The 23,134-nt window shown below is 35.2% G+C and overlaps 2 protein-coding genes across 3 annotated transcripts in view; both read left to right on the forward strand.

Moving 5' to 3' along the window:
• The first annotated feature begins 161 nt into the window (after positions 1–161).
• The window catches only part of LOC144850543 (NFX1-type zinc finger-containing protein 1-like), a 31,308-nt gene continuing 8,335 nt past the window's right edge, over positions 162–23,134 (forward strand). Inside the window, exons 1-2 of one of the 2 annotated variants that reach the window (XM_078707830.1) lie at positions 162–5,012; positions 17,739–18,725. In XM_078707830.1, the coding sequence (XP_078563956.1) occupies positions 171–5,012; positions 17,739–18,725 (5,829 nt within the window). In that variant the 5' untranslated portion in view covers positions 162–170. Of the gene's footprint in view, positions 5,013–17,738; positions 19,123–23,134 lie in introns of those variants that run through there. The other variant, XM_078707829.1, reaches the window with a different exon arrangement.
• Positions 5,022–17,677, forward strand: LOC144850440 (NFX1-type zinc finger-containing protein 1-like). The gene is made up of 4 exons (XM_078707721.1): positions 5,022–6,279; positions 12,511–15,986; positions 16,143–17,422; positions 17,674–17,677. Exons 1-4 carry the CDS (start codon positions 5,022–5,024, stop codon positions 17,675–17,677), a joined length of 6,018 nt encoding a protein of 2,005 aa, XP_078563847.1.

A 23,134-nucleotide genomic window follows, 5' to 3' on the forward strand; every position in this document is an offset into this window, starting at 1 on the left:
GGCATTTTAATCTCGTATGGACCTTTTTGCAAGGGTTAGGTCCTGAATTAAATGAAATACATGATTTGGTCCTGATTACAACCTTACTTTACGCCAAAAGTAAAGAATTGTTTGAAAACCGGAAGATGTCCCAAGATGCTCTAATCAATGCAGCACGTTTAAAAAAAGAAATGGAAAGATACATCTCACAATTTAAAGAAGCAGAGAAGAAGAAGAGACAACTCGAATCTGCAATAAGAGAAGGGATTTTTGATGGGCCACCACCTGATGACTATCGGGATATTCCAATATTGCCAACGCCTGAAGATCTTCATGCCAAAGAGCTACCATTCCTTCGTCCAAATAAAATCAAAGGAAGCTACGCAAACCAATATCATTACCTTGATGTACAATTCAGATTGTTACGTGAGGACTTTATATGTCCATTGCGTGAAGGAATTCAAACACATTTGGACAATGTTGCAAATCCACGAAATCAAAGAAAAAGGAATACAGATGTTCGCTTGTATTACGATGTAAAAGTTGAACATCCAGTGTTTTCCCAGAAGAAGGAAGGAGTTCTCTATCGCGTAAACTTCAGTCTCTGTAATCTAAAAAACGTAAGATGGCAAAACACGAAACGGTTGATCTATGGGTCCCTTGTCTGCTTATCTCATGACAATTTTCAAACTCTTCTCTTTGGCACCATTAGTGATAGAGAAGAGTCGTTATTGCGACATGGTCGTGTTGACATTAAATTCCATAATAGTGAAAATATGGAGATTTCACGTCTCTATACCATGGTAGAATCCACAGCATTTTTTGAGAGTTATAGGCCTGTATTGCAAGTTCTCCAGCAGTTCAATGACGACAATAATCTACCTATGGAAAAGTATATTATACAGGCTTCACATGATATAAAAATACCAAAATATCTTCGTAATACATCCAGAATGATGTACAACATAGGGCCACTTTTCAAAGCTATTAAGGTAAAGGGTAAATGTATACGCATGTCTGTAGGTAATTTACTTGAGTACTCCCAGAATAATCATCCTAGCTACATGATAGACATTCTTGATGACAATGCTTGGCCAGAAATGGACCATCTAGCTCTTGATGAATCACAGGTTAGCGCTGTAAAATCAGCCTTAACCAAGGAACTTGCAGTCATTCAGGGGCCACCAGGAACTGGAAAAACTTACATTGGATTAAAGGTCGTTGAAACTCTCCTCATTAATAGTGATCGTTGGACCACAAAGGTTCATGAGCAGGCTGACGAAGACAGTGCTAATAACATCATCATGGTAATATGTTACACAAACCATGCCTTAGACCAATTTCTGGAAGGCATACTCAGTTTTTGTGATAACTTGGTTAGAATTGGCGGAAGGTCAAAAAGCGAAAAACTTGAACCGTTCAATTTGAAAAAGTTAGCGAAGAAGGAAAAAAAAACGAGGAAAAAAGAGGATCACAGCATTAATAAACTTGCAGATTCAATAACAACTCGGATGGTAGAGGCTGAAGAACTAATTCAACTCTGCGACAAATACATTATCAGTGAATTTTCTTTGGAAAATATCATCAATTCTCGCCATCAGAAATGTTTGAGAGACTCCAGAGCAGAATATGGAGTAGATGGAAGACGTTCAGCTTTGCCTACATGGCTAGGTCTTCTTTCTGTTTACGACAATGATGAAGGAGTCAAGGACGTCGTTAGCAAGCATGATGATGAGGATGATACAGAAGACGACGAAGTAGAACAAGACAGTAATGCCAATATCAAAACTGAATTTGACATGATTTTAGATCAACGGGAATATGATGACGTTAGATCAAGAAAAGACTACGAATCAAAAAAGAAAGCGATTATTAATGCACTTTCTTCTAAGCTCGCATATGACCCACAATTAACATGCAAAGATGCACCTTTGAAAAGGCACCAAGCGACAATTCGAAAACAATTATCTGTTACTGACGATGTAATGACGGAACAAGAAGCCAACAGGGTGAACATTAGAACGTTATCCGCACAAGATAAATGGCGCTTGTACCGATACTGGATAACAAAATACAAAAACAAGTTACGACAAGTGTTGTTTGATCAACAACAAGCATATGATCAAGTTGTAAATATGATTAAACAAGATGATTATGAATCTAAATGTAAAGTACTTAGAGGAACAGCGGTGGTTGGCATGACAACTACTGGTGCTGCTATGAATAAAGAGTTACTAAATGGAATAAGACCAAGAATAGTTGTTGTTGAAGAGGCTGCGGAAATATTAGAAGCACACATTGTAACAAGCCTAACGAAACAATGCGAACATTTAATTCTAATTGGAGACCACCAGCAATTGAAGCCTAATCCTACAGTATACAAACTTGCAACCAAGTTCAACCTTGATACATCTCTATTTGAAAGAATGCTTACTAATGGTGTTCCTTGTCAGAAGTTGTCATCACAACACCGAATGCGACCACAGATATCAGAAATCATGAGAAAACACTTCTACAGTCATCTCCTTGATGACGAATCAGTAAAAGAGTTCGATAACGTTAAAGGTGTATCTAGTAATCTATTCTTTATTAACCACGATATTCAAGAGGAGACTGTGGAAGATATTTTAAGTAAGTCGAATGCTCACGAAGCTGAGTATTGTTTAGCATTTGCTAAGTATCTTTACCAACAGGGGTATGATGCCTCTAGTATCACCATTTTGACGACGTATACTGGTCAGGTTCTTAATTTAAAACGACTGCTTAAAAACAAGGAGTATAAATCTGTGCATGATGTGTACGTAAGTGCCGTAGATAACTATCAAGGTGAGGAGAATGAAATAATATTGCTGTCTTTAGTACGAAGTAACGAGGCTGGAAACATAGGATTTCTAAAAGTTTCAAACAGAATGTGTGTAGCATTATCACGAGCCAAAAAGGGTATGTTCTGTATTGGAAACTTCAAACTTCTAGCTGAAAAGAATGATCTATGGATGAAAATAGTCAATGACATGCAATCATCAAATTGTTTTGGAAGACACATTGAGTTGTACTGCCAAAACCATCCAACAACAAAAGTCAAAGTATCTACGGCCGAAGAATTTAATCAATGTCCGATGGGAGGATGTAAGCTCTTATGTGAAACTCGCCTAGACTGTGGACATGTGTGTCCAATGTTGTGTCATCCTCGTGATCCAAATCATAAGAAATATCAATGCAATGAGATATGCGTCAGAATATGCACACGGGGTCATCGGACGTGTTATCGGCGGAAGTGTTATCTACCGTGCTTGCCATGTGAAGTTATGGTTACTAAATCATTAGAATGTCGACATGAGGTTAAGATACAGTGTAGTCAATTTGAAAAGCCCGTAAATTGTACTAACTCATGTGAAAGGTTGTTGACGTGTGGGCATGAATGCCAAAATTTATGCTTTGAAAGATGCACATCAAGATGTTTAATAATTGTTACGAAATCTTTTATTCCATGTGCTCACAATATTGAAGTTAAATGCTACATAACATCATGTCAGCTACCGTGTGAAAAAACGCTGGCGTGTGGCCATGCGTGTACAAAGTTATGTGGAGATGTTTGCATAAAAAATTGCACTGTGGTTATAGAAAAGGAATTCGAATGTGGACATACAGTTAGCGTTCCTTGCTTTACACAAACCTGTCCACGACCGTGCTCACGACCAACAGAATGCGGTCATCCGTGTCCAAACACCTGCGGTGATTTATGTAACGTCACTTTCTATAGAGTATGTAAAAGCTACAACCACCATCATGATGACGGTAAACATATTAGTTGTAAAAGGTCATGTCAACAAACATTAACATGTGGACACCAGTGTCGACGAAAATGTTATGAAATGTGCTCCACTACTAATTGCACTGAACCTGTAACTAAAATACTAGTATGTAACCATGAGAAAGAGGTACCATGTAACGTCGATCCTATTGACAAAAACCCTATATCACGTCTTTTTTATAGGTCAGTTTATAGGTACAAAGACATACATCAGGTGCTAAGATGCAATGTGGAAGTTACTAAAATTCGCAAATGTGGACATGAAACAACGATGCAATGTTACGAATCTAAAGACCTCAAGAACACTAAATGTCTTGAAAATGTTGTGGAAACACTAGAATGTGGACACACAATTAAACGTATTTGCTCAGTAATCAAAGTTTGCAGTAATAAGTGCTCAAGATTACTACCATGTGGACACAAGTGTAAAGAACTTTGTTGCGAAAAATGTACGGAACTGTGTAGAGAAAAGGTAGACAAGGAACTTAAGTGTGGACATATGAAGAAAGTACAGTGTTTTGTTGATGTGTCAGAAATTGCAACTAGAGGTGAAGCAGTATGTCAATTTAAACAGACAGTCAAATTGCCATGTGGACATGAACAAACACAATTTTGTTACCAACGTGATCTACCCTTTAGTTGTAAAAAACGATGTACAAAAGAATTACCATGTGGCCATACCTGCGCGAAGAAATGTTCTGAAAAATGTTCCATTGACAGTTGTCAGCAACAATGTAAAACCACTTTAGTTTGTGGACATCGATGTCATGGAAAATGTAAGGATTGTGTGCATGACAAGATACACAAAGCATGCATGGAATGTTGTAACAAGAAACTTATCTGTGGTCATATTTGTCTACAGCCCTGCTCAATGATTCCTTGTCAGCCTTGTAAAAAAATGTGCGCGTCAGGTTGCTGGCACAAACGCTGCCAACGTTCCTGTTTTGATATTTGCGAACCATGTAGAGCACGATGTAAATGGGAATGCATTCATTTTAAGTGTACACAATTGTGTGATGAAATTTGTAATCGTGAAAGGTGCAACCAGCCCTGCCAAAAGACCCTTAAATGCAAACATAAATGCTTTGGTCTTTGTGGCGAGCCCTGTCAAAAAAAATGCTTAACCTGTGATCCAGCTTCTTTTCACCCATCAAAATATCTTCCAGGTAAAGAGAAGAGACCAAGATATGTATTTTTGCATGAGTGTTCTCATGCAATTGAGGTTTCTACAATGGATGAATATATGGATAAGGATGAAGGTATAAGATTGAAGCAATGTCCAGTGTGTCATACGATTATACAATTCAATCCGAGATACGGAAATGTCCTTAAAACAATAAACAAGAGAATAGTTGAAATAAAGCAAAGGTTAACGATTGAACGAACGGAAGATCGAATAAAAAATATAAGACGGAAGATAAACTCTCGCTTACCGTATTTTAGCCAAATTGAAAAAGGCAATGTTTTAAAAGAAATGAACACCCGGTATGGAATTAAATATGAAAGACTACTTCTATTTGACATCATGACCACGATGCTGAAACAAGTAATCACGATTCGCGATGATTTAAACCAACAGAGCGATACGAGTTACATAACGGACATCTTGCAACAACTAGAAACCATTCAGCAACGTATTTGGAATTCAGAAAACATTGCTTCTGAAGAATTTGTGCTTCACGTGTCTTCAGAAATTCAACGGATAAACACATGTGTTCGATTAATGAAGTTTCGATGTAAAACAGTTTCAGACAAAAAGACTGCATCTTTATTATCGATACTCCTTCACAGCAAATCACTGGTGACGTCTGAAATTATGCAAGAAGCATTGGATATACTTGGAAAGGACGACCAATTACCTGAAGTAGTAGTACTTGTCAAAGAAACTGTTTCACGATGCTTAAGTTTCTGTCAAGAAAGCTGGTCGACATGCTCTTTCGGTCACCTGCTCAATGGAACCAATGCCGATGATGCTGAAAAATGCTCGGCTTCGGAAATGAAAGCTGTACAAGCAGAAAATCTAAACGTACTTTCAAATAAGAAAGTTCACAGCAAGGATGTCGGTAGGCCTACGTCTAACAAAAAAGGTAGTTATCAAATGAAACAGCAGAATGTTAAAGAAAATAACGCTACGTCATGCCCAGCTGACCCAAGAATCGTGAATAAAAAAGACGAGAAAAATAATCCAGACATTCACGATGATGCCAACTCTGCTGGAAAAGATATGAAACGTAATCCTATACAACCAGATGAAAAGCCTACTAGTAAAAATGAACAGAAACAACAGCCGCAGCAGTGTAACAGAAGACGTGGCACGAAACGTGGAGGAAGAGGCGGAGGAGGAAGTGGAGGAGGAAGAGGAGGAGGAGGAAGAGGAAAAGGAGGACGAGGAGGAGGACGAGGAGGGGGTGGAGGAGGTGGAGGAGGAAGTGGAGGAGGAGGAAGTAGAGGAGGAGGAGGTGAAGGAGGAGGAGGAGGTGGAGGAGGAAGTGGAGAAGGAAGAGGAAGAAGAGGAAGAAGAGGAGGAGGAGGAAAAGGAGGAGGAGGAAGAGGAGCTAAAGGAAAATAAATGAATACGTATGCTCACTTCATAGACACTGACTGACGTCACCATTGTTATTGTTATTAGATTATTGTTTTGTTTACAATACCTTTAATATATATAGCATCTAAGAACACCAAAGAAAGTCAATTTATACTATCATTACCCTGTATTTAATTTTTTACAGACCAAGACAAGAATGTATTATTATTTCCTAATTTATTCAAAAAAATGGTATAAAGAATATTATAGATGGTATTTAAATTATTCAACAGACATCGTCTTTATACCTGTATTAATTTAATAATATTAAATGCTATTTAGTAGTAGAATTAGAATTGTAGGTATCATGCAATGGTTAAACAAGTTGTTAACATTATAATATATACTGTGTACATTATGGTTCTCTCTCGGGAGGTTTCTTGAAATAAATAGATGAATAAAATAAATAATTTTAACAAAAAATATATATTTGAAGTAATTAATTGGTTAAACGGGATGTTAATATTCAATTTTAAGAAATCTAGTGGTGTTTTCTAAAAACACAATAACTGTTAAAAAAAACACCCAGATATATTGAGACCCTAGACATATATAGGAAAACAATGAATAGAAAGGTAAAGAATTTGTAAGACATTTTAGTTGGGACTATCTCTGAGGTCAAACTCAGTAGATACACTGTTATGGTACATTATGTATGTTATAATTTGCATTGGATTCTTCTTCTGGTTCTCTTTCCGTCAATTTATCCCCATAAAATAAATGTTTAATGTGTTTTTCTTATAATGTGGCCAATAATTGATTGACAAATTGCTATTAAATCATGTCGAGTGAAAAAACTATGTTGCTTTTTAATGACTTGAATTAATTTGAATCTATATTTACACGCACAATAAAATGAATTTTTCTGTTTACAATATACTACTGCAGCTGCAATAGAAATCTATAGTCAGATGTGGGGGCAGTTTGAGATGGGGGATAAACTGATCGATATGGTTTAATTTTAAACATTTGTGTGATGTTAGATGCTCATTTTAGTTTTAGTGTCGTTACTAAAATACTAACATATATCAATATTTACATACAATATGCCACGTTAATTTTGTAAGTTGGAATTTCCCAAAAACATATTAAAGATAAATGCCGCCTACCTAACACCAGGATGGCTATGCAGTGTTTTCTTGTATTATTTCTAAAAAGTATAAATAAACCTGAAGACTTAAATACATGGTAAGTAAACAAATTATATTATATTTTTATGTATTAAAAATTCGACATACTGAATATTGCTAATGGTTGGTAGTTTACTTTATATTTTTTTTAATTTATTTTCATCAACAATGACCAAATTCAATTCCTGGGATCGTCCCCCAAATCGGGAAAATAAACGCTAGCGGTCTATTTAAACTTCAACACATTCCAGCTAATGTACAAACACACGTACATTGGTACATATTGTTCTTTTCACTATTATAAAACAAAGAAAAACATTGATATACCTTTTACACAATAATAACAACCCTTGATCACTCAAGGACATAACTTTAAATATGTATTTACAATATGCCACGTCAATTGTGTATGTTTTACTCAATTTACGTGGTTATTTTGGAATTTCCCACTGTTACCTGTTTCAAAAAGAGGATCTATTGTTTTGAAAAAAAAATCCGGATATTAGGCCTATATCCTAACGATGACTCAATATGACTTAGTTTACAGTTTCATATTTCCATTGTCTATAAAACATATTTGTATGCGACATACTATTAATGTATTTTTAGAAAAAGGCCTACGATCTGATTGATCACAACATTCTCATAAGCAAACTCATTACGCTGGGGGTTGATAGTCACCTTACCCGCTGGGTTAATGCCGTGTTAAAATTGGTGACAGCTTTTCTGAATGACTATCTCCAAACAGAGGCATCCCCGGGGATTGGCCCTATGTTTATTATTTTTATTAATGACATTTTAAATGGTAATTAAGCCTTGAGTTAAATGTATTGATGATACAATACTGTATTCGAAACGGTGTCTAAACTGTCCAATAGTAACTTACAACATATAACAACTCAGCCCTAGCATGGACTCGGCTAAATCATATGATCATATGAACTTAAAGGACAACTTGACCGAGGACCATATTTTTACAACGTATTAGGGATATGTACATATGATTTCAGAACAATCGAAAGCGCTCGCCGTACAGCCGTCACCGTCAATTACTGTGACGTCACAGGTGCATCGCAAAATCTACTTAATGAGTCAAGATAAGCAAAAGAAACAATAAAAAAATCAACATTTATATTTTTTAAGATTTGTTTACAAAGTTTGTTTACTAGAAATTCGCGATTTGCCAGACTTTGCCTGAAAACTCATGACGTTAATTTTGCAATGCACGTGTGACTTCACATCAATTTACGGCGACGGCTGTATTCAGCATTGCTAGATTTCCCTGGTATCAATAGGAATATTTAGTAATACATCACCACATGTATGTCTTATAACCTTAACCTTACCCTTTACTGATACAGGCACCACATGTGATACAAATAAGATGCTGTATTACCAAATATTCCTATTCCTTGGCAAAAATTTTAGGATTTGATAGTTCTGCGAATAATATTATAGTTTTGATTTGGCTTATTGTGGTTTGAAAATGTGTTGAGAACCAATTTGGTTGGTTTTAAATTACCCATGAATACATTTTAATTTAAAATAGTTAATAATGAATAGTTTAATATAATATGAGGCATATTGTAAGCTGATTTGTATTATAAACAATGTGTATGAAAGTATGTACTTTGACAGCAGTTGCTTTTCTTTTTCTATAAAACACCACCATAAGGAGAAGCAACTTGGATTCAAGTTATGAATAAATAACATTCACAATGTTATAAAAAAGACAATGCAGTTTTGTAGTGTCTTAAAAGATTTTAGTTTCATTCTCATATCCTACACATACAATTAGAATAGACCGCCACGACATTTCAATAAGGCGTTATGCAAGAGTGGTAAACATATTTTTGTCCAAAATAAAGCCCACGCATAGCTTATCCTATACCTTTCTTTCCGTTTGTTATGCCTTATCATGTTTACCGATAAGTGAATATCATGTATGACGTACCGGATCGAGATATTGACAAAGCAATTTTGGAATTTCCCAAAAACTGATTATAAAATAATACAAGGCTAATTAGACATCAGTTATCCAAGGGTGTTCAGATAATGAGCTATACAGTGTTGTTCGTTACACAAGGAAGTAAATTAGCTTAGATCTACTGTACATTAATGGTAAGTAAAATATTATACAATTAGACTATTACAAATTCGACATGATTGGATAAGGTCGCAGTATCAATAAAATAAGGAGAGATAATTTGTCAATTCAGGTTATAGATTATATCCTTAAAAGGAAAATAATAAACAAATCTAAAAAAAATATTTGGTTATAACCCCTTTTTATCGAAGTAGAGAAGTATGATCAATATTATGTTTTAACCAATTTTCACTCTCGGGAACCATGCTCGTGTATTTTTAACACATGAACTTTGCGTCAAAAAAAAAATTCATCGACGAAATATAGCCTATATTAATTTTCTTTAAATATTTGGCATATTGCCAAGGCTAATAATCGATTTGTTTATAATTATTGCGTTTTGCCGGGGGTTTTCCATAATCTAAGGCCAATTTTTAGGCCAAATCATAATTGTGCGTATAGTTTTGTATTTCCGATGCGTGACAGTAGTACCCTATTTATCTTCACTTCCGTACGTCCGTAAATATTAGGCCGAATTTCCGTATAGTAATTTATGGAAGTTCCGAAATTTGAACCGTGTTATACCGGTAGCAGAGCAAAATTTGCTTCTTTCTGCAAATGTCCTATCATTATTTTCCTTGTTTTATTTTGGAGTGTGGTTTAATTTTGGCTTTATTTAGCATTTAGGCCTAATTCAAAATAATACAATTTAAATACAATATTAAAATAGTCCTGCGGCCGCCCCTGGTATTGTTCAGGAAGTGACTCAAATTTAAACTTTAACCTTTACGTGTCTGTTAACAGTTGCCTTTATATTTCATTGTCAATTTCATACCGCAACATTAGTACAGTAAAGTGTACAGAAAAATTTAGCAAATTGTTGCTTTTTAATAACATTAATTAATTTGAATCCAGATGCATATACAATCAAATGAATACTCTGCTTTCTTTTACAATGATGTAGCTGCAAAATAAGTGAATCAGCTGCTCAATGTAAGTAACTGGATAGATATTGAGTGTGAGTTTAGGTTCTCTCAGTTTAGCTTTGAACGCAATTTTACACGAAATTCGATTTCCCAACCGTAAAAAGCGACAAATAAAGAACGTCATATCATGTTCACACTAAAATCGTTTATTCTGTATTAATCGTTAACTTGTGATGGAATACGCCAGATGCAATTAAAGCTGTTTTTCTTCAAATGTTTTCTGTTAATACAATTTTTAAAAAAGATATATATAAATATTTTAGAATCGGATTCAATAACATAAGTAATCCTGAAGCCTAAAAGGGCCCAAATATGATATAATTGTTTGCATTACGGTATTGACTATAGTCTTTCACATAATTTTGAGCAGAATAAATTCTGCTCTATTTACTATTCCAATTATATAAAAAAATAAATGTTAATGTAGGAAGAAACAGTAAAACAGAAAATATGTAGAAAAGAAAGGTCGACATAATGTATATTTTACCTAATATTAGATAAGTAATGCAAGGTGCTAGGCCTAAAGATCCCAGGCAACACCATCAGCATCAAAGAAGGGCTATATTCCAACAAATAGATGGACCTACACACCAATATCATCATTTTAGAAGGCATGACACGCCAGACAGTGACACCTGGGAAGATATCATGTATAGGGCTAGGCGGCGGCGTACAAACAATCAAGATCACTTTAGAGGACAACCACCAGATTTTAACAGCAGGGAAGCATCTACTACAAACTGGAGACAAGATCACTTACAAAATAGAGGAAGAGGCAGGGGAAATTTAAAACAGAGGTAAGCCTATCCGTAATAAAACGCATTTACAGGTTTCACTCAAAAATCACTTTTTTTAATTGGAGTCATTTAAATTTAAATTGTTCAATAGCCAAATAAAGCTTATCATCAACCTAAAATGCCAAGTTTTACAAACCGTTTTACAAATGCTGGGTGTAATTTTGCATGATTAGTATGTTTATGATCGGTTGCGATTTTATTAAAAAAACTTAACTTGCAAAATAATACACACTACATTATACATTGTATTGAAGGGGAAATCCCGGGCTGTACTTTTACATTGACATTAAATGTTTTACCTTATATATTATATTATTTCGTTAAAACGGATTACACATTTTTAAATACTTTAAAGATGTATTATCCACCAAAAACATAAACATTAATTAAATCTGACTTTTAAAATGCAGCCGATTCTCGTTACTGTATCTATTTCCGAAATATCCTAGGACAATTTGGAAATACAACATCACATGTGTTTGATATGTATCTAGTAGTAACCTAACCTTACATGATACAGGCACAACATGTGATTTAAATGAGATGCAGTATTACCAAATATTTCTTTGATACTTCTGAAATAGATAGTATGTGGAGATACAGCACTGGTAATCGGGTGGAACAAAAATAATGTTTTCACTTATTAGATGACAAAATAAATGGTTAAATTCAACCAAAAACACTATTTTTTGCTTTAAATGACATTTTTTTCAGATAAATAATTTTTTTCCGATCCAAATTTTTGTCAAAGTGTACAAAATGTTAAGAAATATTTACGACACATCTTTAAATGTTTGGGTAAACATTGTACTTATCTATTATTACTCTATTAGATATGAAGGTTTTTCGTCTGCATATCTTCCCAATGAAATAGTAAAAAGGACACGTCATGTTGTAGCATGTAAGTACCTTTTCTATTATTTTTGGAAGAACAAAATTTGTGAATAACGTTGATAATAATAATATTATAACAATTAACTAATTTCTTAATATTGATATCCAATCAGCAATCACATCCTATACCCTCTCCCACTACTTTACTACACAAATCCTGATCCAGCAATAATGTGTCAACTAACCACCTTAAACCATATTGTTTCAATATAGCGTTCAAATGATAAATATACTTTTTTGCAGTAAATTTTACAGATCTGAATAGTATATTACAGAAGAACTGTGATCCAGTGGAATGTTTATATTATCGAACTGACCACCTCAACAAACTGCTAAAAGATGAGAAAATGGGTGATAATGTCGTTGAAGTCCTTCTCCAAGTATACGTAAGAATATTCAAGTGCGAAATATCTGAAAGCCGGGATAAACTTGTAGATATTCTAAAGTCAAGTTCATTTTTAAAGAAAATCGTAATTCCATATGTAACTCATTTAGGAGATAAGTTTAAGATAGATGGTAATAAAAATGAAAATGAAATACAAAAAAACACTGCAACACTTCTAAATCTGGTATGGAAGTTTTTGAATGGGGTAACTTCTGAAATTAGAGAGGTTAATGATGTGGCCCTCATTACAAATTTACTTGATGTTAAAAGTAAGGAATTGTTTGGAAAACGAAAGTTGTCACAAGATGCTCTTATAAATGTAGCACGTTTTAAAAAGGAAACAGACAAATGGATTTTAGAATTTAAAGAAGCAGAGAAGAAGAAGAGAGAACTTGAATCTGCAAAAAGAGAAGGAATATCTGACGGACCACCACCTGATGACTACCGGGACATTCCAATATTGCCAACCACAGAAGATCTTCATTCCAAAGAGCTACCATTCCTTCGTCCAAATAAAATCAAAGGAAGCTACGCAAGCCAATATCATTACCTTGATGTACAATTCAGATTGTTACGCGAGGACTTTATATGTCCATTGCGTGAAGGAATTCAAATACACCTCGATAATGTTGCAAATGCATTTCAACGAAATCAAAGAAAGAGGAATACAGACGTCCGCTTGTATTACGATGTAAACATTGAACACCCAGTGATTTCTCAGACAGAGCATGGGATTCTCCATCGCGTACAGTTTAGTCTCTGTAATCTGAAAAACATAAGATGGAAGAATACAAAACGCTTGATTTTCGGTTCACTTGTCTGCTTATCTCATGATAATTTTCAAACTCTTCTGTTTGGTACCGTTTGCAATAGAGACGAATCATTATTACAACAAGGCCGTGTTGACATTAAATTCCACAACGCTGTAAATATGGAGATTACACGTCTAAATACTTGTACCATGGTAGAGTCAACAGCATTTTTTGAGAGTTACAGGCCTGTTTTGCAAGTTCTCCAACAGTTTGATGATGACAACATTCTACCTATGGACAAGTATATTATACGGGCATCGCATGATATAGAAAGACCAAAATACCTTCGTAATACACCCAAAATGATGTACGACATACGACCACTTTTGAAAGTTCAGGCAAAGGATGTAAAAAGTACGTATTTACACAGCATGGTTCGACGTAACCACATGGTAGATATTCTAGACGACGAAAAAGATTGGCTAAAAATTGACAACCTAGCACTTGATCAATCACAGATTACCGCTGTAAAATCAGCCCTAACTAAGGAAATTGCAGTCATTCAAGGGCCACCAGGAACTGGAAAAACTTACATTGGATTAAAGGTCGTTGAAACTCTCCTCATTAACAAACATCGCTGGGCCACAAGTTCCGACAAGCAGGCTGACGAAGACACTGCTAATATTATCATGGTAATATGTTACACAAACCATGCACTGGACCAATTTCTTGAAGGTATACTCAGATTTTGTGATAATTTGGCAAGAATTGGTGGGAGGTCAAAAAGCGAAACACTTAAACCATTCAATTTGAAAGAGTTAGTAAAGAAAACAAGAAGGAAAAAAGGAGAGTCTCGTAGTGTAAAAGAACTTGCAGGTTCTATAACCAACCGGATGGTAGAGGCTGAAGAAATGATTAAACTTTGTGACAAGTACATTATCAGTGAATTTACTTTGGAAAAGGTCATTAATGAAAACCATTTAAAATGCCTCAGAGACTCACGAGAGGAATACGGAGTAGACGAAAAACGTTCGGCATTACCTACATGGCTAGGTCTCCTTTCTGATTCAGAGAATAATGAACAACGTACCGAGAACATTGCAATCAAGGATGATAATGAATACGACAAAGACAATGAAACAGAACCAAACGGTAACGCTAATATTACAACTGAGTTTGACATGATGTTAGATCAACGGGATTATGATATCAGTGCAAAACTTGATTATGAATCCGAAAAGAATGTGACAATCAATGCACTAGCATACGATCCGGAAATGAAATGTAAAGATGCACCGTTGAAACAGCACCAAGCCACAGTAGAAAGACAATTATCTGTTATAGGGGACGAAATGACAGAACACGAAGCAAACAGAGTGAATATCCGACTGATTTCCACACACAATAAATGGCGCCTGTACCGATTCTGGATAACAAAATACAAAGGCCAGTTACGAGAAATATTGTTTGAAGAACAGCAAGCATATGACCAGGTTGTAGGCAATAGTATTAAAGAAGAAGATAATAAAGATAAATGTGAAGCACTGAGGGGAATAGATGTAATAGGCATGACAACAACTGGTGCTGCTAAGAATAAAGAGTTACTAAATAGAATACGACCAAGAATAGTTGTTGTTGAAGAGGCTGCGGAAATATTGGAAGCACATATTGTAACAAGCCTAACGAAACAATGCGAACAGATAATTCTAATTGGAGACCACCAGCAATTGAAGCCAAATCCTACAGTATACAAACTTGCCACCAAATTCAACCTTGACACATCGCTATTTGAAAGAATGCTTACAAATGATGTTCCTTGTCAGAAATTATCATCACAACACCGAATGCGACCACAGATATCACAAATCATGAGGAAACACTTTTACAGTCATCTCCTCGATGACAAGTCAGTAAAAGAGTTTGATAACGTTAAAGGTGTAGCTCATAATTTGTTCTTTATCAACCATGATATTCAAGAGGAGTCTGTAGACGATATATTAAGCAAATCGAATGCACACGAAGCTGAGTATTGTGTAGCATTTGCAAAGTATCTGTACCAACAGGGATACGATGCCTCTAGTATCACGATTTTGACGACGTATACTGGTCAAGTACTTAATTTGAAACGACTACTTAAAGACCAGGAGTATGATTGTTTACGTGATGTGTATGTAAACGCCGTCGATAATTATCAAGGCGAAGAAAATGAAATAATATTGCTGTCTTTAGTAAGAAGTAACGAGGCTGGAAATATAGGATTTCTAAAAGTTTCGAACAGAATGTGTGTAGCATTATCAAGAGCAAAAAAAGGAATGTTCTGTATTGGAAATTTTAAACTTCTATCTGAAAAGAATGACCTTTGGATGAAGATCGTCAATGACATGCAAAAGTCAAATTGTTTTGGAAGCTATATTGAAGTGTACTGCCAAAACCACCCGGCGACGAAAGTCAAACTATCTACTGCTGATGATTTTATACAATGCCCGATGGGAGGATGTAGGCTCTTGTGTGAAACTCGCCTAAACTGTGGACATGTCTGTCCATTTCTTTGCCATCCTCGAGATCCAAATCATGAGAAATTCGAATGCAAAGAAAACTGTGTTAGATTATGTAGACGCAATCATGCATGTTATTTAATGTGTTTTCTACCGTGCTTACCCTGTAAAGTCGTGGTTAGTGTAACATTAGAATGTCTACATGAGGTTAAGTTGCAGTGTTATAAATTTGAAAATTCGGTACGATGCACTAAACCATGCGAAAAGTTACTGAAGTGTGAGCACAAATGTAAAGAATTATGCTTTGAAACATGCACGTCAAAATGTTTACAAACTGTCAAGAAATTATTTTCTCCATGTGGTCACAATACTGAAGTACAGTGTTACATAACATCCTGTCAGCTCCCTTGTGAAAAGACGTTAGCGTGTGGTCATGCGTGTAAGATGAAATGTGGCGATGCTTGCGAAACAAAATGTACTGAGATTATAGAGAAGGAATTCGAATGTGGACATACCGTTAGCGTTCCTTGCTTTACACAAACCTGCCCACTACCGTGCTCACGACCAACAGAATGTGGCCATCCATGTCCAAACACCTGCGGTAATTTATGTAACGCATACTATATATGTAAAAGCTACAACCACCATCATGATGACGGTATACACGTTCATTGTAAAATGTCATGTCAAAAAACATTAACATGTGGACATCAGTGCCGACGACAATGTTATGAAGTGTGCTCCACTAATAATTGTACTGAAGTTGTAACTAAAATACTAGTATGTAACCATGAGAAAGAGGTACCATGTAATGTAGAACCTATTAAAAAAGCACAAATTATGCCGATATCACGTCATTCCTATAGGTCAGTTAATAGGTACAAAGACCTAGATCTAAGGTGCAATGCGGAAGTTACTAAAATTCGCAAATGTGGACATGAAACAACTATGCAATGTTACGAATCTAAAGACTTCGAGTACACCGACTGTATTGAAAATGTTGTTGAAACACTAGAATGTGGACACACAATCAAACATATTTGCTCAGAAATCAAAGTTTGCAGCAATAAGTGCTCAAGATTACTACCATGTGGACACAAATGTAAACTTAAGTGTGGACATATGAAAAAAGTACAGTGTTTTGTTGATGTGTCAGAAATTGCAACTAGTGGCGAATCAGCATGTCTAATTAAACTGACTGTCAACTTGCCGTGTGGACATGAAAGAACACAACTTTGTTGCCAACGTGATCTACCCTTTAGCTGTAAAAAGGGATGTACAAAAGAATTACCCTGTGGCCATACCTGCACGAAGAAATGTTCCGAAGAATGCTCCATTGACAGTTGTCAGGAACAATGCAAAACCACTTTAGTTTGTGGACATCGATGTCGTGGAAAATGTAAGGATTGTTGGCATGACAAGATACACAAAGCATGCACTGAATGTTGTAACAAGAAACTTATCTGTGGTCACAATTGTCAACAGCCCTGCTCAATTATTCCTTGCCAGCCTTGTAAAAAAAGGTGCGAGTCAAGTTGCTGGCATAAACACTGCCAACGTTCCTGTTCCGATATTTGCGAACCATGTGGAGCCCGATGTAAATGGAAATGCATTCATTTTATATGTTCAAAAAATTGTGATGACTTCTGTAATCGTGAAAGGTGCAATCAACCGTGTCAGAAGACACTAACATGTGAACATAAATGCTTTGGTCTGTGTGGCGAGCCCTGTCAAAACAAATGCTTCTTTTGCAATCCACAATTATTTCATCCAGATAAATCTGCAGGTAAATCAAGACAAAAATATGTATTTCTGTATGATTGTTCTCACGCAATTGAGGTTTCTACAATGGATGAATATATGGATAAGGATGAAGGTATAAGATTGAAACAATGTCCAGTGTGTCATACAATCATACGATTCAATCTAAGATACGGAAATGTTCTCAAAACAATAAACATGAGAATAGCTGACATCAAGCGAAAGATGCGGATTGAAAGATCAATAGATCGAATACAAGATATGAGACAGAAGATTAACTACCAATTACAATGTCTTTGCACATTTGACCAGGAGTGGTTTTTACAAGAAATGAACTCCCGCTATGGAATCAAATATCAACGACTACTTCTATTTGATATCATGACTACAATGTTAAAACGAATAATCACGATTCGTGATTATTTAAACCAACAGAGCGATACCATTCACAGAACGAACATCTTAAAACAACTAAAAACGATTCAGCAACGCATTTGGAATTCAGAAAACATTGTTTCTGAACAATTTGTGTTTTACGTGTCTTCAGATATTCAACGAATAAACACGTGTGTTCGATTAACGAAGTTTCAGTGTAAAACAGTTTCAGACAAAAAGACCGACACTTTATTATCGATAATTCTTCAAAACAAATCACACGTGACGTCTGAAATTATTGAAGAAGCTTTGGATATACTTAAAAACGACGACCAATTACCTGAAGTAGTAGTACTTGTCAAAGAAACCGTTTCCCGATGCTTAAGTTTCTGTAAAGAAAGCTGGTCAACATGCTCTTTCGGTAACGTGCTCAAGGGTAACAATGCCGATGATGTTGAGAAATGTCACGAATGCTCGACTTTGGAATTGAAATTCGTCCAAGCTGAAGATCAGAATGCACTTTCAAATAAAAATGAAAAGCTGAAAATAAAACAATCTGGAAAAATTGGGAGTAACGAACATACAGGACTTGAAGAAAAACACCAAACTGATCACCAACTGCAAAGTGAACCTACAAGAAGTAAACATCAAAGACAGAGGCAGAGGAAATCCAAATCAACAGAAATAGAAGTAAAACGCAGTACAACGTCGATAAATTCTCCTGTTAATGTTCAAAGAAACGATTTCGGTAGGCCTACGTCTGTTGAAGACAAAAAAGGTAGTTATCAAGTGAAACAGCAGAATGTTAAAGAAAATAATGCTACGTCACGCCCAGCTGACCCATTAATCGTGAATAAAAAAGACGACAAAAATAACCCAGTCATTCACGATGATGCCAACTCTGTTGGAAAAGGTATGAAACGTAATCCTATACAACAAGTTGAAAAACCAACTAGTAAAAATGAACAGAAACAACAGCCGCAGCAGCGTAACAGAAGACGCAGCACAAAACGATGGTTCCAGCTCTGCTGGAAAGGGTATGACACGTAATGAACAACAGAAACAACGGGACCAGCGTAACAGAAGACGTGAAACGAGACATAGAAGAGGAGGAGGTGGAGCAAGGGAATGAGGAGCAGGAGGTTGAGCAAGAAAAGTAGGAGGTGGATGTGGTGGAGGAGGAGCGAGCGGAAGAGGAGGTGGTGGAGGAAGAGGAGCGAGTGGAGGAGGAAGTGGAGGAGTACGAGGAGGAGGTAGAGGAGGAGGAGCAAGAGGAGGAAGAGGGAGAGGAGCTAAAGGAAAACATAATTACTACGTATGATCACCTTAAAGACACTGACTTGATGTCACCATATTTTAAAATAGATAATTGTATTGTTTACAATACTTTTAATATATATAAAGCTAGACTTGCCCCAACTCTGTAGTTCATGTCTTTTTTATGTTAGTCCACCAGTCGGGGTTTCGATTTTTGTCTGAATATTACAATACGAGCTCATGTATTATACTTATGAAACGTCATATGTACCAAAATATTTATCTTTTTACTAATTTCGGTCTAGAAACTAATATAGCATATAAAAAGACCAAAGAAAGTAAATTTATACTATTATTACTCTGTATTTAAGTGTGTTTTTACTGACAAAGAAAAAATTGATATTTCCTAATTCATTGCAAAAAAATTGTATGAAGAATTTTCGAATGTATTTAAATTAATCAACATACATCGTCTTTATATTAATATAATTAAATTTTATTTCAGTAGTAGAATTAGAAATTGTAGGAAGGCTACAATTTGTTAAAATTGTAATATATACTAGACATTATGGCTCTTCCTTGGGAGGTTTATTGAAATAAATAAATGAATAAAATAAATAATTATAATAAAAAATAATGTATATTACCATGAAGAGAATTATGATTGTAATTGGTTAAACAGGATATTAATATAATTGATAATGTATTTGAAAAAAAGGCGCCATTTTAAGAAATCTAGTGGTGTTTAGAAAACAAGTAAACAACAACAAAATGAACCACTACGGTGATCTTATTTTCTTGGTGATAGATTTTCTTTTGTTCACGTTGTTTATAATAAATGTCATAATATTATGTTGCTGATTTGCTGTGGTTAGATAAAGGATGTTTTAGACTAGGGCTGCTAAATTTATAAGCCAATCATAATGGTATAATTTTGGTGGGAAACTTTTGGAGGGAAAATTTTGGAGGGAACATTTTATCCTCCTCTGAAGCCCCTAATTTGCATGTTGAGTAAAAGTAGTAAATGTTATAGATATTAACGGAAGAGAAACTAATAATATGATAGTATAAGAAAGACAGAATATAGACAAGAAAGGTCTAGACTGGTAGAAAGTTGTATTGTATTAACAATGAGTTACAAGAAATAAAAGTTTTAGTTGAATATACTTTTTGTATGTGGAATCATTTGGCAGTCAGTGTACGTCGCGTGGATTAAATACGCCAGAGAACGCATTACGCTCGGAATCAACACTATAAATTCACTACAATATGTTCAACAATCTAACTTTAAGATTACTTCAGATATTACTGATTTAATATCAATATTGATGGTAGTGACAAATATAAATAGGTATGTGATAGCGCTACTGTACTGTACTCCGTTATTCATGATTCATCTATATATAAATGTTAATAGAATTACACTTAAACGGCATAAAAATGTTCCCGTGTTCACCGATCGCCTGGTGAACATTCGTTTTCAAAGCGTGGCCCGACTATGTGGAAAAACGTCACTAAAGCGCCATTTACACTAGATACGATAACCGGGACGATAACGACACGAATATCAGGTCCGCGTTTACATTTGAACGATTTTGGTAACGATTGTCGTGGTTAACGACCACTACGTGTACACTCTACTAGCCTAGGCATACTACCAAATGTAGCATATCACAGGCCTGTCGCTGCTAGCCCTATCCGCCGTCAGTCAATGGAATGCATACAAGCATTACTAATACTAGGCTAGGATAGCTTACTCCTTTCTAGCCTAGCTAGGCCTTTATAATAAATAGCCTATCTAGACCTATGACTTAATTTCATAAGATGATAGCACGTAAGATATTGGTTCAATTATGGTTAATAAACTGTGCATTCTATTCAATTTGTAGCTAAATTTACGTACCATTTTTACTCTACAACTCACTGTTGGTCGGTAAACACTAACTTGAGCACGCGACTGCAGCCATGTATATGGCCTTGTTAAACGTGGTTTTGATTTTTGCGCTATTATTTTGACCTTTGATTTATCGTGTCATTATCGTATCTAGTATAAATGGCGCTTAAAAAACACCTTTTGATTGGTTAATGTAAAGCGCTTTGATCATTGTAAAAGCGCTATATAAATGGCAGTGTTAATGTTAAAGATGTATTGTCCCTTGAAACACAAAAAAATGAAGGTCAAAATATTCTAAATTGAAATTGGCCATATCAAAGTAATATTAAAGTTATTCACTTTAAGTCGAAAATTCGAGCTAAAAGCAACAAGTTTACGTAATTAACAGATAAATTAGTTTGATTAAATTTCGTCTGGAAAATCGTCGCGAGCGAAAGTAAACAAAGATTTCAAACCACGAGTACGCATTATGCATATGCTAATTAGGATTGTTTACAACTCGTCACGGTTGAGAAGGTATTTTCACACACATCGTGAGGAAGTTTTATGATTATGCATACAGAGTAGCCAAACATGCGCGTTTCATTATGGGGTATGTTTTGATCGAAAACTTTGACTGGAAGTCAGAGTTATTTTTTTAACAAAAAAACGTCTGTATTTCAGTTAAATGATTGTTTTTTTGACGATTTGGCGATAGTTAATAACTATTATGATACTTCTAAATGACCCACCTTTTTTCGAAATCTGTTATTTTTTATTTTTTTGGAATTGGTCAAAGGGACAATACATCTTTAATAATGGAAACATATTAGGTACTCGGTTGCGGGTACGGGAGACCGGCATACATTATGCTATGGTAACAAACCAGATGGGTGCTAATTAAAGCTACAATGAATTTAGATTGTTGTTATTTCGTACTTGTCAGAAACACCACTCGACGCTTCACATCGAAATGAACTAATTGAAACAGTTAAGTTAAATTAAGAAGACTGAGTATACAAAAATACTAATTCTGCGTAGGCCTAGTCTAATTAAATATAATTATATAAAATATAATTAAAATGATTTTATTTCAAATATAATCAATAATAACTGTCTTGAAATATTTATGTTTTAAATCATTCTATTTATTATAGTTTTTTTAGTTTGTTACTCATCAATATTCTCTAAGAAAAAAATGCATATGACTCACTAAATCACATGATTGTACATGTACAGTATGTTGGAATTTCCCGAGGATACTATCTTAATAGTGTCTGGGATTATGTTATTAAAGGTGTAGTTAATACAGTATCCTCGTACTATTCAAGCAAACAAAATAGCATATACATAATATAAATGGTAAGTATTATACAGAAGTTTATATTACAGATATTTCATATTATTCATTAACTTGGCGTCTATTGTAGGCCTATTCACAAGGACCAATAAGTATAGGCACATTTGACAGAAAGGCACAGACCGAAAAACGGAAGTATCTATGAAAGGTCAATATGAAAGTTAAAAAACAATGCAGACATAATATGTGTACGTATTTGAGGTACGACTTATTCTAGACATGTCGGACGTAAGTGTAAACATTGTTCTGAACGAACGGTAATTGATAGGCTGTACTAAACTATCATGTTTTGCATATGTCATTTCATATTCAGGAAGTTATTATTAGATTATCGGCATCAAACGGTCCTCTTATTTCCTTGAGCCACATTTGTTCCGGGGACTTTCTCTAAAACTTAAAGGTAAACAGAAATTATTGTAACTTGGGTCAGCATCACATACCTTTATCTGCAGAAGTTGTTCAGCTTAAATAAGTATAGAATTCGTATGCATTTACCCTATTGAATAACAGTAAAATATGTTACATGGGACGGATATGGTGCGTACATTTTACCGGGTGAAAAATAACGGAATTTCCCCAAAAAGAGCCACTATACATAAAAAGAAAAAA

Source organism: Antedon bifida, chromosome 8 (assembly GCF_963402885.1).
Source record: "Antedon bifida chromosome 8, ecAntBifi1.1, whole genome shotgun sequence".
NCBI lineage: Eukaryota > Metazoa > Echinodermata > Crinoidea > Comatulida > Antedonidae > Antedon > Antedon bifida.

Bases quoted from the DNA above. Each gene is read 5' to 3' on its own strand.
- LOC144850440 (XM_078707721.1), top strand. From the start codon at position 5,022: ATGGATGAATATATGGATAAGGATGAAGGTATAAGATTGAAGCAATGT. The intron at 6,280-12,510 runs GTGGAGAAGGAA...ACTTTTTTGCAG, and splicing joins AGGAGGAGGTGGAGGAGGAA to TAAATTTTACAGATCTGAAT. The intron at 15,987-16,142 runs GAATGCAAAGAA...GAAAATTCGGTA, and splicing joins ATCCAAATCATGAGAAATTC to CGATGCACTAAACCATGCGA.